Source organism: Balearica regulorum, chromosome 5 (assembly GCF_011004875.1).
Source record: "Balearica regulorum gibbericeps isolate bBalReg1 chromosome 5, bBalReg1.pri, whole genome shotgun sequence".
NCBI lineage: Eukaryota > Metazoa > Chordata > Aves > Gruiformes > Gruidae > Balearica > Balearica regulorum.
The window spans coordinates 12263496-12278724 of NC_046188.1; the positions used below are offsets into that span (position 1 = coordinate 12263496).

General features: G+C 36.9%; 1 protein-coding gene across 11 annotated transcripts in view; it reads right to left on the minus strand.

Annotated features, from left to right (window-relative positions):
- Positions 1–15229, minus strand: part of TRAF3 (TNF receptor associated factor 3) — a 73303-nt gene that overhangs the window by 19400 nt on the left and 38674 nt on the right. For 10 of the 11 annotated variants that reach the window (XM_075753494.1, XM_075753491.1, XM_075753492.1 and 7 more), the window contains 5 exons: positions 12254–12305; positions 9844–9948; positions 8769–8936; positions 4276–4356; positions 1443–1517 (listed from right to left, as the gene is read on the minus strand). In XM_075753494.1, coding sequence (XP_075609609.1) covers positions 1443–1517; positions 4276–4356; positions 8769–8936; positions 9844–9948; positions 12254–12305 — 481 coding nt within the window. The remainder of the gene's footprint in view (positions 1–1442; positions 1518–4275; positions 4357–8768; positions 8937–9843; positions 9949–12253; positions 12306–15229) is intronic. The other variant, XM_075753499.1, reaches the window with a different exon arrangement.

Here is a 15229-nt window from a genome sequence, read left to right on the forward strand (position 1 = left end):
TCCCCAAACCGTAATTTAAAACTTCTGTTGTATTTCATGAACAGTTTTATAAGCATTAAATTCTCCCTCAGTTGAGTATTAAAGACAAATATTTAAGATAAATTCATCATCACTGGAAACTGCCAGCTTTATAAACTACTTTGAGAGATATTACAATGCCTAGTTTGTCATCCTAAGATTGCTCTATGATACTTGGATATGCTGCCTCTGCACAACCTATAAATGCTGTTACAAATATCCACTATATAGAAAGTTTACAGAACACACATAGATCATATACAGAGTACATAAGATGCAGACCATATTACTTTATTTGTATTGTGTTGCATTACACCTACTTACACAGTAAGTGCTCTGCAATGCAGAGTATATTAGCTTTGATGGTAGATATGCTGCAAAGCAACTAAAAGGGTTTCAATGATCCTCAAAGTATGTACTCTATATAAAATACTAAAAATATATATGTGGATATATGTACATATATGCACACATATACATACATAAAATGAATGGCAATACATACGACATAACGGTGGGCAGGGTTACAGCATTGATCAGTTCTACCACTAAGAGCATTACTGTTAACACTTAAAATGATGAATGCTCGTTATTTAAGAACCTGGAAATACCTGCAGGAAATAGTTTATTGAGAAGTGTTGCTGCTTACAGTTCTTGTCTCTTTAAGTTATCATGGCCTAAGACATGAATCACACTATCTGATAAACTCATTTTTTTTCCTGTCAGCAGTTTCTGAAATTTCCTGACTAATCTCTTCATTATATCAGCATCCAAATTCCCCAAGATATGTGGTAAAGGAAGCAGAATATTGGAAGAGACTGGAATGATACTACTAGGCTAAACTCTGAGGTTTGGCTTTTTAAATTTTTTTTTAAATATTGCAGGATTGCCAGGATTAAAATCTAACCCCCTTTTAAAAAAAAAAAAAAAAAATCATGCTATGCTTTGATTATACACCCATGTGCACACAGACATATGAATGCACATAAAAATACGTTTTAAGTGTGCTAACCTATGTTTAACCTTAATAAAAATATTAACACACAAATGAGAGAAAATATAAACATACTTAGCTCAAGAAAATAAATACTTCGTAGAAACAAGTGAAGTTACTAGTCTATTTTCTGAAGCACAAAAGTGACTTTCCTCTTAGTCTAAATTAAAAAATTCTTCAAATGTATCATTTTCCTATTTCAACAAGATGTACCTAATAACTGAACTCCCAAACCACTGCAGGAACGTGTGGGCTTTTTATATTTTTTATTTTTAAAATGCAAAACCAAACACCTGCTGCATAATCACTCGGTGCAACTGGATGACTTTTTCTTAACCAAGACTAGAGAAGTCCAGAACTTTCACGTCAAAGAGTTAGGTTCTATTTGCAGACTTTCATCAATTGGGAAGTATAATTGTTATATACTGACCTGAAAAGTGCAGCCATAACGCTTAAAACTACAGGTACTTGGGGCATTAATACATTCTGACAAATGTGCATTCAACTGCAATAGGAAAAAAATGTGAGTTTTGGCAAAAGACGTTTGCATGATAATGCTCAAAACATAAAGGGCACAAGTTATCAGGTTTGTATCGTGTGCCATTTGCAGAACATACAATACACGTGTGTATATTTTCTCCAGTCTGACCTAAAGTGCAAATACTATATTTACACATATGTAAACCACACGCACATGCCAATACAGTATACAGTGTGATACATTTAATATACAGTGAAACTTCTGCTAAAGACTATTTCAATAGGCAAGCCAATTAAAAAAAAACAAAAAAAACCAAAATAACAAAAAAACAACCAAACAAAAAGAACACACTCTACAATTATTTATATGATTTCATTTGACTTTAGCGAATTACTAATCTTTTCTCAACAAGTGATTTTTTTTTTTTTCTGGAGTTCTGAGCAAGTCTTAAGATCAGTTTCACTGTAGCAAAGCACATTTTTTCTAATCCCAATTTCACGGGGAACCAATTTTTCAAAACATAACATGCAATTCTCCGTGCCTAAATTTAACAGTTAAATTACACAAAAAAGACTAAACAAGTACTGCATGAAACAGACAAAGAGTTTTAGAATAGACAGTTAAGTTTAAAAAAAATGCAGCACACAGGATTAAAACTGATTAGTAAAATGCCTGCATTTTTCACAGATTGAGATTTAAGCCAAGATATTGGAATATTATGAGCACAGACCACTTTTCATTTAAAAATAAACCAATTCACAGAAGCATATGCACATATGCAGACAGCAGCCATTGCAGCACAGAGGGCAGCAGCTGGATGCAAACTGCCTAAAAGTTGGAGCAAAGAGCCATTTTTGGAAAGGCTAGTGCAACAAATACTCTCTCTTCAAAAACCAGGATCTGCAGTTTGTATTTCCCACAAAGCAGACAGGAGCTAGAGTCTAGCTCCTCAGCTGGCATCACTCTCTTGGGTTTCAAAATCTCATTTGAAATTCCCACACCATAAGCCTCACATGACTCAGCTCATCCACCTCCATGGAAAGAAGTGGTAAACCAATTCTGCTTTGAACGTGTCGCTCTGGAACAGACAGGACAGTCTTTAAAATCTGATACCGAGATGCAAGCGGTCACTCATCTCCAATATACACCTATTATGTTCTAAACACTATCTGTAGAAATTCACAGTATAGTTTCAAAAGACATGTGGTTCAGAAAAAGAAAAAAAAAAGACCAAATAAGAAAGAGACATGTGGTATAACAGGCTTTACAAGAATGCCACATTTTCAACTTCTCAAAACTAGAAGTCTGCCAAAGAGTTACGAATTAAACATGAAAAATTGCCTTTTATTCTACAGTAAGATATTCACTTGTTGTACACTACAGAATTTTCTCAAACTGTTAGGCAGGCATTTTCCCATTTTCTGCATTAGAGTCCTTGTCCCTAACCATGCAGCTAAGTAATATATACATTTTCACAGTATCAGAAAAAAATTAAGCAACATACAGCAACAGATGATGCAGGGCAAGATGACTGTGTAAAGTTCTGTTTCTACCAATGGTTTCAGAACCCAATTCTGACTATATGTGTAGCAACCCAGGCTTTAATGGGTCAATTCTTATTAGCACTCAGATATACCTCTTCAAGGTAACTGCTGAAATCAAGATTTAAGAATACGCCTAAGTGCTCCAGAACCAGGATCTCAACTTGGAAGTAAGCACTGATAGAATTGGCTCAGTATACATATTTTCTTTTCTTAGCAGATACTGTACCTATTAAGAGAAATTGAGCTGTCATATATTTTATATATCATTATCCGGAGGGAAAAGACTGCCCCTGTGTTTGGCAGGTAGGTGCCTTATGTGCCTTGTGCACTATGACATGATTAAGAATTTATAAGTGTAACTGAAAAAATAGTACAAATCCAACTCAGGAAGTATCAGTGAAAAGAGAAAAGCTTATCCTGAGATCAGAAACTTAACTATCCTGAAGTGAGGCTTACAGAGTGCTGAACATTTAACAAAGCTCTTCCCCATCCTTGGTGAGTAAGTTCTATTTTTAGGAAAAAACCCCACACATTGACTTTGGCAGATGCTACTTATTTCTTTTAATGTACAAGACAATGGATCTGTTCAAACAGGACAGGGTTTAATTATTTTATTAATCTGGTCTATGTATTACTGCAAGCTTCTATACATTAAGAGAAATTCTTACGTATTGTTGCATTTGGCTGTTGGAATGTTGTACTTATTTTACCCTGTATCTTACACTAATTCTTCAACTGTCAGTTATTATTTTTTCCCAAATTGAAGAGATTTAATCATAATTTAAGCTTTTCCATGGAATGATTCTACACATTTGTATGACTTTTTTTCCCTCTAGTCTTTATTAACTTTTGTCAATGTGCACTAAATTTTAATTCTCTCTTTTTATTTTAATATAAGCTAACTACCCCAAGATGCTGCTCTATTGTGCTCAACAAATGCTTCAAATGAGGGAAGGGCAGGGGGAGAGCTAGTAAAAATGAAAGCAGGAAAGACATGCTCTAATCTTGGGCAAGCCAAGTGTAATAATGACACAAAACTAAGAAATTATTTATTTTTAAATAGTTTTTCAAGAAATGATGAAAAATATTTGAGTGTTATCACACTTAACTGTGTGGTAGAAAAAGCTTTTCCTTAGATCTCACATTTTAATAAGGAAATGGCTTCTGGCAAAATTCTTGCGAGATCTTACTAAAAAAACATTTAATTTTTCAGCACAACACTGGGCATGACTTCTTACCTCGCTCCTCATGAGTGTTTTAACACTACATTTATAAGGACATGAAACCATGACACACGGGCAGTCTGTATCTTCATGTTTCTATAGGGGAAAAAGCAAAAGAAATCACAAATCAACTCTTACTCTGAAATTAAAGAGAGGACTTACCTGCAAATGAAAGCATCCTACAGTAATTAAAAGCCACACACAATATTTTTTTTCCCCCAATGTTTACCCCAATTGTGTAGAGTTACAGAACTGCAATTGCTCAAACATCAGTTTACACTTTGAATAGATGTGTCGATATTCTGAAGCAAAACCAAGAGTTTTCTTGTGTTTTCCCACACAGAGGAAATCTATCTGTTTCCCATTTTATTGTTTTTACTTAGAGCAATGAAACAATAACAAAGGTCAAGTTTTGTTCCCCAAGAATTACTCACAAAAATGGCCATCAAAGAGCAAGCAAAATGATTGCAGATGTCCTTTTTAGTAAGAGTATTCAGTGCATGCAAAAGCTCTTCAGAAGTGTACACTGCCCACTCTCAGAGAATCTGCCTTTCCTATGTACGGATATTCCCCTTCCAATTCTTTTCTAATTTTGATTCCCAATCACCTGGTACTAAGTCTCACTGTTATACACCCAAAGTTCAAAGAAATGCTGAAATATTATCATGATGCTGGGCAGGCATTTTGATCTGAACTAAGATGATGACAGATACTTCACTATAGCTGTTAAACCGTATCACCACAGGGAGGGAAGAAAATAAGGCCCAAGCTAATTGAATTTACATTTCTTAGTTTTTAATCAACAAAATGAAAAATAAAAAAAAAAATTTTCGTTTCATGTCAAGTGACATGTCCCATTCAACTTGAAACAAACTGTTTCATTTCTGGAACTTAAGAAAAGCAAAGGAAACAAAGGTCTAGATTTATAAGCCTGTTAGAAAAGGAAGAACAAATAGCATGCTCTTTTTGCCCAGTAATGATGTAGACAGTCACTGCGACAGAAAGCAAGGAAACCTAAGCTGCTCCTTAGCCAGAGAGCTGGGACAGCCTCCCAAAACATGGGGCTGAGGAGCCAGCTTCAGTCCCATCCCAACAGGACATGGATTCCCAACCAGGAGCAACGCTAACGGACTGACATCTCTCCCCGGAGTAGCCGCTGTCAGGGTGACTGTGGTACTCTGGCCCATAGGGCCATTTCTGCTCAGACTCAAGGACTGGACCTGGGCCCCCTCCTTCTGAACACATCTGTAATCACGTTGGAGAGAGACATCACACGCTACCGCACAGCTTTGGGAGCCTACTGCCCTATAAGCTTCTTTAATGGTTTATCAACTACAAAACTAGAAAAATAATACTCCCTTCTAACATTCATTCGCTAACTTTCACTTAGTCTCTTCTCTAACCTACCCAAATTATCTGGCAAAGGCTATGACACTGACTCTCAGTTCAGGATAAAGAGGCAACATGCAACTTCTCAGTCGTCATTCTGCATCCCAGGGCCTACCCACTGAAACCAAGCGGAGCCTTTTCAATGACTTCAGGATGCACCAGAGTAATCCCATTCCAGTGGCAAAATCCTCTTCCCACCGACCAGCTAAATTCACAGTCGAGCACACAAAGCCAAGTGCAGCATGTAACGCGGGTAACAGCCCGTGCAGGGCACCTGGCACAGGTGAAGGGAACACAGGATATCAATACGGCTTCCCTGAGAAGCCAGTGCCACACTGGGAACATGTCTGGTTCCCGAGTAGTGACAAGGGAGCAAGATGACAATGTCTGGTGGCTGTCCCAGTCAGCTCAGTGGTATTTCGGACTACTGAGTCGAGTCCAGATTGCCTTGGAGGCTCTGCCTGGGACAGCGTGTTTGTGGCCAGGGCAGGAGTGAAGAGCCCAGGCACCAAGTAATGCTGTCCTTCCACATCTGCACCATACTACTGCTGCCCAAGTATCAATTTGATAGGAGAAGCACTTCCAAATAGTTCAGTGGACTATTCACAGAAAAATTTAATAATTCAGAAGCATTTCAGGCTACTAATTTCTGTTTTAACTATGCACCACCTTTATCTGTCAGGAGTTACAGGATGGAAAAAGGTAGCTTTGGGACAAAAAAACCCCCAACTTTTTAGATGGTTTAAACAAAAGAAATTAAGAAGTTAACTCACCTAGTGACAGTGCAGGCAAGACAAATGCCATTTAAAAAAATGTGTACTAACACTGTTAACTTAAGAGTTTGCCTCCAACAACGGGGATTTCCTACCCCATGGGTCATAGGATTCTATGAAGACATGAACCATACATAATCCGGTAAAATTATTTTTGTTTCCATTTGCATACCTTTTTCTCGGTACACTCCCTCTGTCTCCATTTTCAGTTCAAGTCACTGAGGCCTGCTTCAGTCATTATTACATTAGAGAAGATTTTAGGCTAGAGAAGCTAGAGATGAACTCAAGCTCTGGGTGACAAAATTCAAATGAGAAGTCAAAAGGAGCCTTTCATTCAAATGTATAGTCCAATTAAGCTTCTGATTCTCATTACCAAAGTACAATGAGGTAACATTTTATCAGGCCACAACAAATAAAGCCATCTACATTTCGATTATCACTGAACTTTTAAAAATCTAGGCAAAAAAAATTTAAAAATAGCAGCCAATTGTTAATCTTCTAATTCTGGAGCTTTCTGCACCCTTAAAGCAGCATGGAAGCAAAACTGTCCTTTTTCTATGTACTGAAACATTTAAGTCAATGATAACATGAGAACATGTAACACTCCTTGGAAATGCTCTCATTTACAACTGCAGATTTGTTTAGAACTTAAGTGCAGGTGAATAGTGGTACCAACTTTAATACAACTAAAGGAGTGACATCTCAACATAAAACTGCATTTTAACAAACCTCTTTGGTTCTCTGGATAAGCTAATTCTATTACCTCTTAAAGCAACTCAGAATTCCACCAGTTCAGATTTTGGAGAACAATTACTTTATTTACAAACACTCTTTTCCGTACTTCAGAGTAGTATGCCATTCCTGTTTTCAACATGTATGTCTAAAATAGGTTTCACTGTGAATTAAAAATCTGGTAGACTAAAACTTGTTTCAGCTTCTATCTTGAAAGCTACCGCTAGTTCAAAGATTTCATAAATGTCAAATCCATCAGTATCTGATAGAAGAGAGAGCTTTTAAAATAAAACATCGTTCTATGTTCCTCAAGATGTAAGGATGATTTCAGACTCTCAAAAATTTAACTATATTACTCCTATAAAAAGCAACTGCTACAAGGAATCTGTGAGCATGTTGCTTAGATATGGAAATCCAGCTTGTACAATGAGACATATTTAATACTCACTGATTTTGTCTGTTAAAGTCACTACACATTTTTAATGTCACTCTCTGCCTCATGTCAATTCCCAGCCTAACGAGAATTCTGTGAGAACAGCATCCATGATCCAACTAAACACAGCTTCGCTTCTGCATCAGAATGTGCAAGATTAGACACAGTGTAAACAATTTTTTCTATGTATTTTCACATCTCAGCCACCTTATGCTACGTAATGCACAATTATTAAAGTACCAGCCCTTGCAAGTACACACTCAATTGTAAGCTATAACTAAAACAGAGCTTGGTGAGATTCTACCTATGCCTTTTGTAATGACATCTCTGAGCAAAGAATGCTTCTTATCATTGAGAACTTCATTTTCATTTGTGTTCTTGTCTATTGTTTGTCAGGTGAAGTCTCACATCACTCTTATTATACTAAGAGGGTCCAATGTCTGAGAGCTTCAAACTATCGAAATGATGTAAACATTTTTTTTTTTTTTTAAAAAGTTAAAATTACAGCAAGAGAGATTCGGCACAATATGGTTCAATGTGAAATAATGCAAACACAGTCCAGTTACAATTCCATGTGTAAAGTAAGTTTGACTTTCTCAACCTTTGCTCTATACTTCTGACCCACAACATGCTGCTTATCAGACAACCTACCTGTATGCCAAGAACAGCAGTAACTGCCTTGACCTATCATGTACCATTGTCGGTTATGCCAAGACACAATTTGGTTTTAATTGTTTCCTCCTTTCCCCTCCTAACAGATGACACAGTACCCAAGAAGGATTATATAGAAAGATATTGCTTCTCCAGTCAATTGTTATGCTTATACTTTTTCTGCACATTTAATTGCTTTGATGGTGGTTGCATTATTGCTATCAATTTAAGCAAAATAAAAAAGCATAGCAAAAATTACTTTAGTGTCAATATTATGCAGTGGGTCTGAAAATTTTTTAGATGCAGTATCTGAACATCAGAAAAAAGGAAATGTTTCCCAGTCAGTGCAGTAGCTAGTGTTTTTGCAGCAAAGATACATGTTTTGAAAGTGAGCTTATTTTCTTTTTTGACTTACTAAAGCTGGCTGAGAGGCCAAGGCTCTACTGGCAGCTACACAGAAGCACAAGAAGAGTTATTACTCCACATTCATGTATGGAATCTTGTTCTATATACACAAGAAAATACTGCACCTGCAACATAATCATTGGGACTTGGCTTTTACAGTATTTACAGGTTGTCTCCCGGTATCTACAGGTCTTCTCTACATGGTCTGGCAAATCTTTTCTCAGTATTTTTTCTTTGCAATCAGCATGAGGACACGAAAGTTCTTCAAATTGACAATCAGTTTTCAAATGCATCTGAAAGATTAAAAAAAAAAAGTCAAGCCAACTAAGTTTTGTGCATGTCTTGTATCCACATCCAGAGTAAATAACTTCAGAACTAAAGCAAGCAAAGTTATTTTGTGCACCATATTGTGCAAGAGCAAACACTAACAAATCTACTCAGGAACACATTTCTGACTTTACACTCCATTTACCTAGACAGCAGATTTAATTGTACTATAGATGTACACAAGCTACTTTTACACTAAAAGCAATCTACTACAATCCAAAATTCCACACAGGCTATTTAAACAAAAAGGTAAGTGTTCTTTTTCAAGGTACGTTATTCTGCATAAACATAGATGCTGCTTTAAGTTAAGTACCTGAGCTTGCTCATTCAAAACAAGTTTAAGTACCTACACACATCTCACTGCAGACTGCGTGTAGCCATCCCTTCCAACTGTTAAATTACTGGATTACTGCTATGTTATGCCTTCATGAAACAAAGTTACAAATTATTTTGTACAAGTTTGGAGAAGCCAAAGCTTTAACTCCATGCATAAACCACCACTTACATAAGAGGATTAAGACTGGCAAATAAAAAAACCAAACAAAACACCAGACCAAAAAAAGAATTCAAATTTCTCACATTTGTAAAGTATACATTAAGATTTTTCCCAATTTTGGTTCTCCATCTAGTTCTCGTTTGCTTCATGCATTTACATTTCTGAGCTTTAGTGTCACACAGTCACATGACTCTTAACTACAATTCCTTATAGCTCATTGAAAAGCTGAGTTTCAAAACAGTTTCACTCTATTACGACATTTATAAATCAGATTAATCACTCATATAAGTCAAGAAATGGACCGAGGTTTTTATTTGCAAGATTTCTTCTCATTCTTTAACTCAAAAGGAAGCTTATGACTACGTTAGATTACTTACCAGTAATTGACCCAAAGACAGTTGTTCTTTACAGCCCTTGTTTTCATTTCTGCAGTATATTTGAAGGGCAAGTAGTTCTCTCCTGCAACAGTTATCTTTAAATACCTAAAAATCAAAAATAATTTCATTTTAGAAATTTGAAACCAGTCAAGAATATGCCAGTTCAAATAAAGTAGAAGCCATGCAATTTGGCTACAGCAGTGTCATTTAATTCTAGCTTTATGTGCCAGAAATAAAATCCTATCATTCAATTTTTATTGAATGTGCACATCAGAGATTCCTCCACTATGAAATAGCCCAATGAAAGAGACTATTTGGACAGATGGTCTACTACTGTTTCACTTCTACTATAAATACAATAAAAGGAAAGGTACAAGAAAGGGCTACATTTTTTGCTATTTGCTTGTCAATAATAGGCCTACATAATCTAGAACTCCCTACTTTGTTTGGGAAGCTGGTGTATTAGGCACAATACCATAAGACAAAAAAGAGCCAAAGCACAGGAGTTCAGAGAGGAAGGGTTTCACGGAAGTCCCACAATGACTAGACTGGTTAATTAGAACCTACTTGCACTTCAGCGGTAACACAGAATTAAAGACACTTTCTAAGGTCTTAAGACTGGAAAAGGTTTATTATTTTACAGATAAGCAGCTTTAACCATCTCTCCATTTTAATGTTTATAAGCATTTCCAGCATTTTCTCTCTATAATAGAACTGCAAGAAGTTAGAAATAGAGAGCTTGGGATTTGGATTTTTCACCTTTTATGGGTGATACTCCATAAAAGATAAAGAGACAATGTAACTGCACTCTCAAGAAGCCCCATTGCTAACAGCAGGAACCAGGGATGAGGACTGAAGACCCATTACTACTATTTTGAAATCCAAGACAAAGGGATAAAACCTTCTGGTTATTTTGCAATTGCTTTCATGACCATTAAGAAATACCAAAGAACCAAGCCCAACCTGTGACTACCTCTCTGACAAATGGAGTTCTGTGATACCGTACACACTGCAGGGATACTGCAATTACAGAACAGTTCTGCATACTAACATTTAACAACAACAAAGAATTATGACCAGATCTGTCTGCAGTAACTATGAATCTATCCCCAGTATCAGTGAAGAAGGAAACGCTCCAACCGTTCTCATCCAATCTCATCTGACACAGGTCACTGATTTCTGTTTACTCTTCAGATGCACATGAAGTTTAATGGATCAACAAATCTCATTTAAATAATCAATTTGCCAATACTGTAGTATTTTTTTTCCAAAGGAATTCACAGGGTTACTAGGTACAGTTTTGCTGACTGAAGTTAAGGTAAGAAGATTTTTATACAGTTTTTCCAAGACTGTATAAAAGCTCTCCAGGGATTTTGGACATCAACATTCTATGGTAAGAGAAAGGTTTCCAGTTTCATGAAAATCACTGACTTGCAGAGTTAGTCTAACATGTATTTAATATACGCTGCCCTTCTCCTCTTCCTCCTCCTGTTTTAGAGATATTTGAAGTTTCATAACAAATGTACACATTTACGTATATTGGGAGCTAGAAAGTCAGAGTTAAAACAACAAGTAAAATAGGCATTGTGATTATCAGTCTGAGCTCCTGCAGAGCCCACCCATGTCAAAAATGAATTACACTGAGCACTGATCAGAGAACTATTTTGAGTTAAGACAAGGAGAGATTAATGTACCTGTTAAACTCTTCTTGAAAATAGTTACTATTACAAGTATTTATTTAGGCAGGAAAGACTACTAACAGAAAGAATTTACTAAACACTTTAGAAAAATCTCATGTAAAAACTGCATAAACCACGTACTAAGTCAAAAAGAATTTTCTCTACCCTCAACCATTCAAAGGCAACACAAAGGTTTGCTGTGAAAAACAGTGAAGAGGGTATCAATGAAAAAAACTTACCTACACAAAAAGAATCTGATTCTATGACAGTTACCGTAACTCTACACTGTTCTGCTTCCAGTGTGGTTCACAGAACACCACATTGTAAAAACAGATGAGTGAAACAGTAGGCACAGGTCTGGACCCAAATCAGGAGTAAGGTTTGCCTCGGTCTGTCGTCTCTCTTCATCTACAGAAGATGCAGTATTTCTTATCATCCCCCCAGTTGATGGGAGAACAACTGCTATGTGTTGCTGCAGTTCCCAACCATGAAAACAAGATGTGACACCTGGCTGGACCATTAGGGATGAAGCTGACATGTTGTTTTCTACCATGTGGTTAACAGTAAAAATGAGCTGTCTTGCTATATAAAATACATGGGCTAGGTTTTGTAACAAAACTATCTTCCTCAGGTAGCTTATTAGGCTTACGAAATAATTACCATAAAGCAATAACATCTTATGTAAGCCACACAATTCAATTCTCTTGAATAAGAAACAATTTTAAAAATACCTTATCTTTTACTATGCTTTCTTGACACGCGGTGCATTTTGGACTAGAAGAACTGGAGAGAAAAGAAAAGGAGAAAAACTATTTTAACTCATCTGAATTTTTGCAGTACAAAAATTTCCATTTATGAGGCACTTGGTTATGGTTATTCAATATATCTTAAAATAATTAAAAGTGAAAAGTTTATTATAATTAAATAATGTGATGTCATTTCAAAAAATTTGAACACTGAGTTTTCAATGGACAGTATCTGACATTCCCGAGGAAAAAAAGACCACCAGCACCACCACCACGCCTCCAGCCAACTGCTGAGTGGTTTTCTTCAAGGCGGCAAAATTCATTCCCTATTTTACAGGCCGAACCTGATCCACAATTTTCGTCACTTCTCAATCTATCTGTGCAAACCGGCAAAATATTGTCTCTTCAATTATCCAGTCCTCTTTCAAACAACACCTAATTAAACTTTACTTTCTCTGACAGTCAATTATACATCCTTTTAGGGTAAAAAGTATTTATGTCCATCTCCTTCAAGTCTGTTCTGGTTTTAGCAACGGTTACAGATCCTTGCTCTTCCCTTTATCTGAACTATTGCCACATAGCTGTTTTGGTAATCTAATTAGCAAACTTGTGACCTCTTGGACAACAGGTAGGTTGAGGAGCAGAGCAGCCCGTGGACAGACATTGAACTGGAATGTAGGAAACCTGGGTTCCAACAGCTGCCTCTGGCTCTGACCTCCTAGGTGTTGTAGTGTAAATCCCTTTGTTCCTTTTTAGCTCCCCTTCCCCATGTAAAATGGGGATAGTCATACTGATCTCCCTTGTAAAGCACTGAGATCTATGGATGAAAAGCACTAGGTAAAAGCTAGGTAAATTCTTTTGTAAAGCAACTCATTGACAGGCTACATGAGTTGTGGCTGCTAGCAGCAGTGCAAATCAATGTAAGAGGCTGAGTAAGTTCGATGATGTTATATAATCAGTATATTATTTCAAATCGTCTCACTGGCTTCTACTCTTTAAACTGACCATTCTGTGTCTCGTCATATTTCTGAGCATCTTAACTACCTTGCAGCTTCAATATCTGTAATATTTTTCTTAAGTTAAAAAAAAGGGGGGGGGGAACTAATCTACTTGAGGGCATATAGTGTTTAATACAATGTCATGCTTTCCTTGCTTTTACTGAATTCACTCAAGCATCCCGCTTGCTCTTTTAAACTACTGCTGCATACTGAGCAGACATCTTTACTGTGTTAGCTACACTGACTCACAATTCTTTGTCCTCAAATAACCCTGGAACAGAACCTGCTAGCACGTAATCAGTGTGTGCGCGTGGCAGCATATCAACACTAAATGAAAATTTTTTGTGCCAAATACAGAAACAACGTAAACTTATTTTGCTTCCAGTTTTATGGCACACTTTATTTCTCAAAAAAAAAAAAAAAAGGAGCTGTAAATTTAATTTTAATAAAGAATTTGTTTGCAACAAGCACTTAAAATATAGTGAAATAACATGAATGAAAGAGCAAAGTAGTAGATGGTCTTACCCATGTGTCCTTTTCAATAACAGACTGGTGGGAAAGTCAGGAAGGTAAAATTACACATATTCTAGCTGCACTGTAATAAGCACATGTGCATGTCTCACAGCAGGGAAGGAAAACTGCCCAGATTCCAGCAATGCCAGAATTGTTACTGCTTAGATTGTTAAGGATCTGCTCTGTCCATCTGCACACATCCAAGCGTGGCAGGTGTTTGCTTTTCTGCAGTCACTGTTATTAACCATGTAAGAGTCTTCCAAAAACATATATTCAGAAAGAAATAACTGCATTTTTTAAATACAAACTACGCCTCACCTGAAAAATGTGTATTGAAAGAAAAGTTGGTGGGGTTTTTTTGATGTTGTTTTAAATTTGGCATGCTGTAGCACAAAACCTACAGGAGCGGGTTAGTGAGCTACGGACCCTTGTATTTGCCCAGTGCAGAGGTTACTCTTTATCACGAGACAGAGTAATGTAATATCCTCCAATCTCTTCTGCCATGCTGCATGTAGTCTTGATTTATATCTACTGAGATTACAGCATTTCCAAGAGAAATATAAACTAATACTAGAGCCAGGATGGTCACCAAAAATAAGCAGATCACCAAGACCTTTCAAAGTCAAATCCTCTCTCTGTTAATAGTCCAGTGTGCAACATCGAGCAAGCTCGATCTCTTCTATACCTCTGCTCTCCCAGTGGTAAATGGAAGTATTGACTGCTTATTTACCCCAGGAGATTAAAGCTTGCAGAATGGTGTCCAAACATTAGACCAAGTTTTGAAATCACACTGCTGAATACAATCAGTAGCAATGCATCAAAGTTGAGAGGCAAAGAAATATACTTTACTGATGCACAGATATTTCTTAAAAGCTAGATACTCCTTGAATGATCGCATTTTTATTCTTACCTAGACTGGGGAAGATTGCATCTCTCAGCATTCGTTTTATGCCTGTAACATTCACTCATGCACTTCGCACTCTGGCCCAACCATCTCAGTAATAGAGAAGCCAGCCTTCCTGACCCTACCAGAACCCACAAAACATAAAGCCCCAAGACATAGAGCTAGAAGGGTTACAGGGAGAGGAAGCTCCACAAGCAGTTACATTTATCCAAGGGTCCCACAACTCATCTGCAAGGCTGGGTCCACAGCAAGGTTAGGTACTATCACTCTAAGGAGCCGCTGCAGGCTCGCTTCCTTGCACAACCATGATTTACTGAGTGTATTTTACACCAAAACTTAGCAGTCACCTGAAACTTAGAAACTTAGTCAACTTAGCAAAACACCAAATCTTAGCAGTCACCTGAAATAGCTACTCAGTCTAGGCTCCACAGGCAATGAAATTCTTACCTAACACATCACTACACGGGATTAAACCGCTTTAATAACTGTTTCCACAACATTGATGGAAAGTTTAGTTGTCTCATTCTGACCCAGAGTAGAACACAA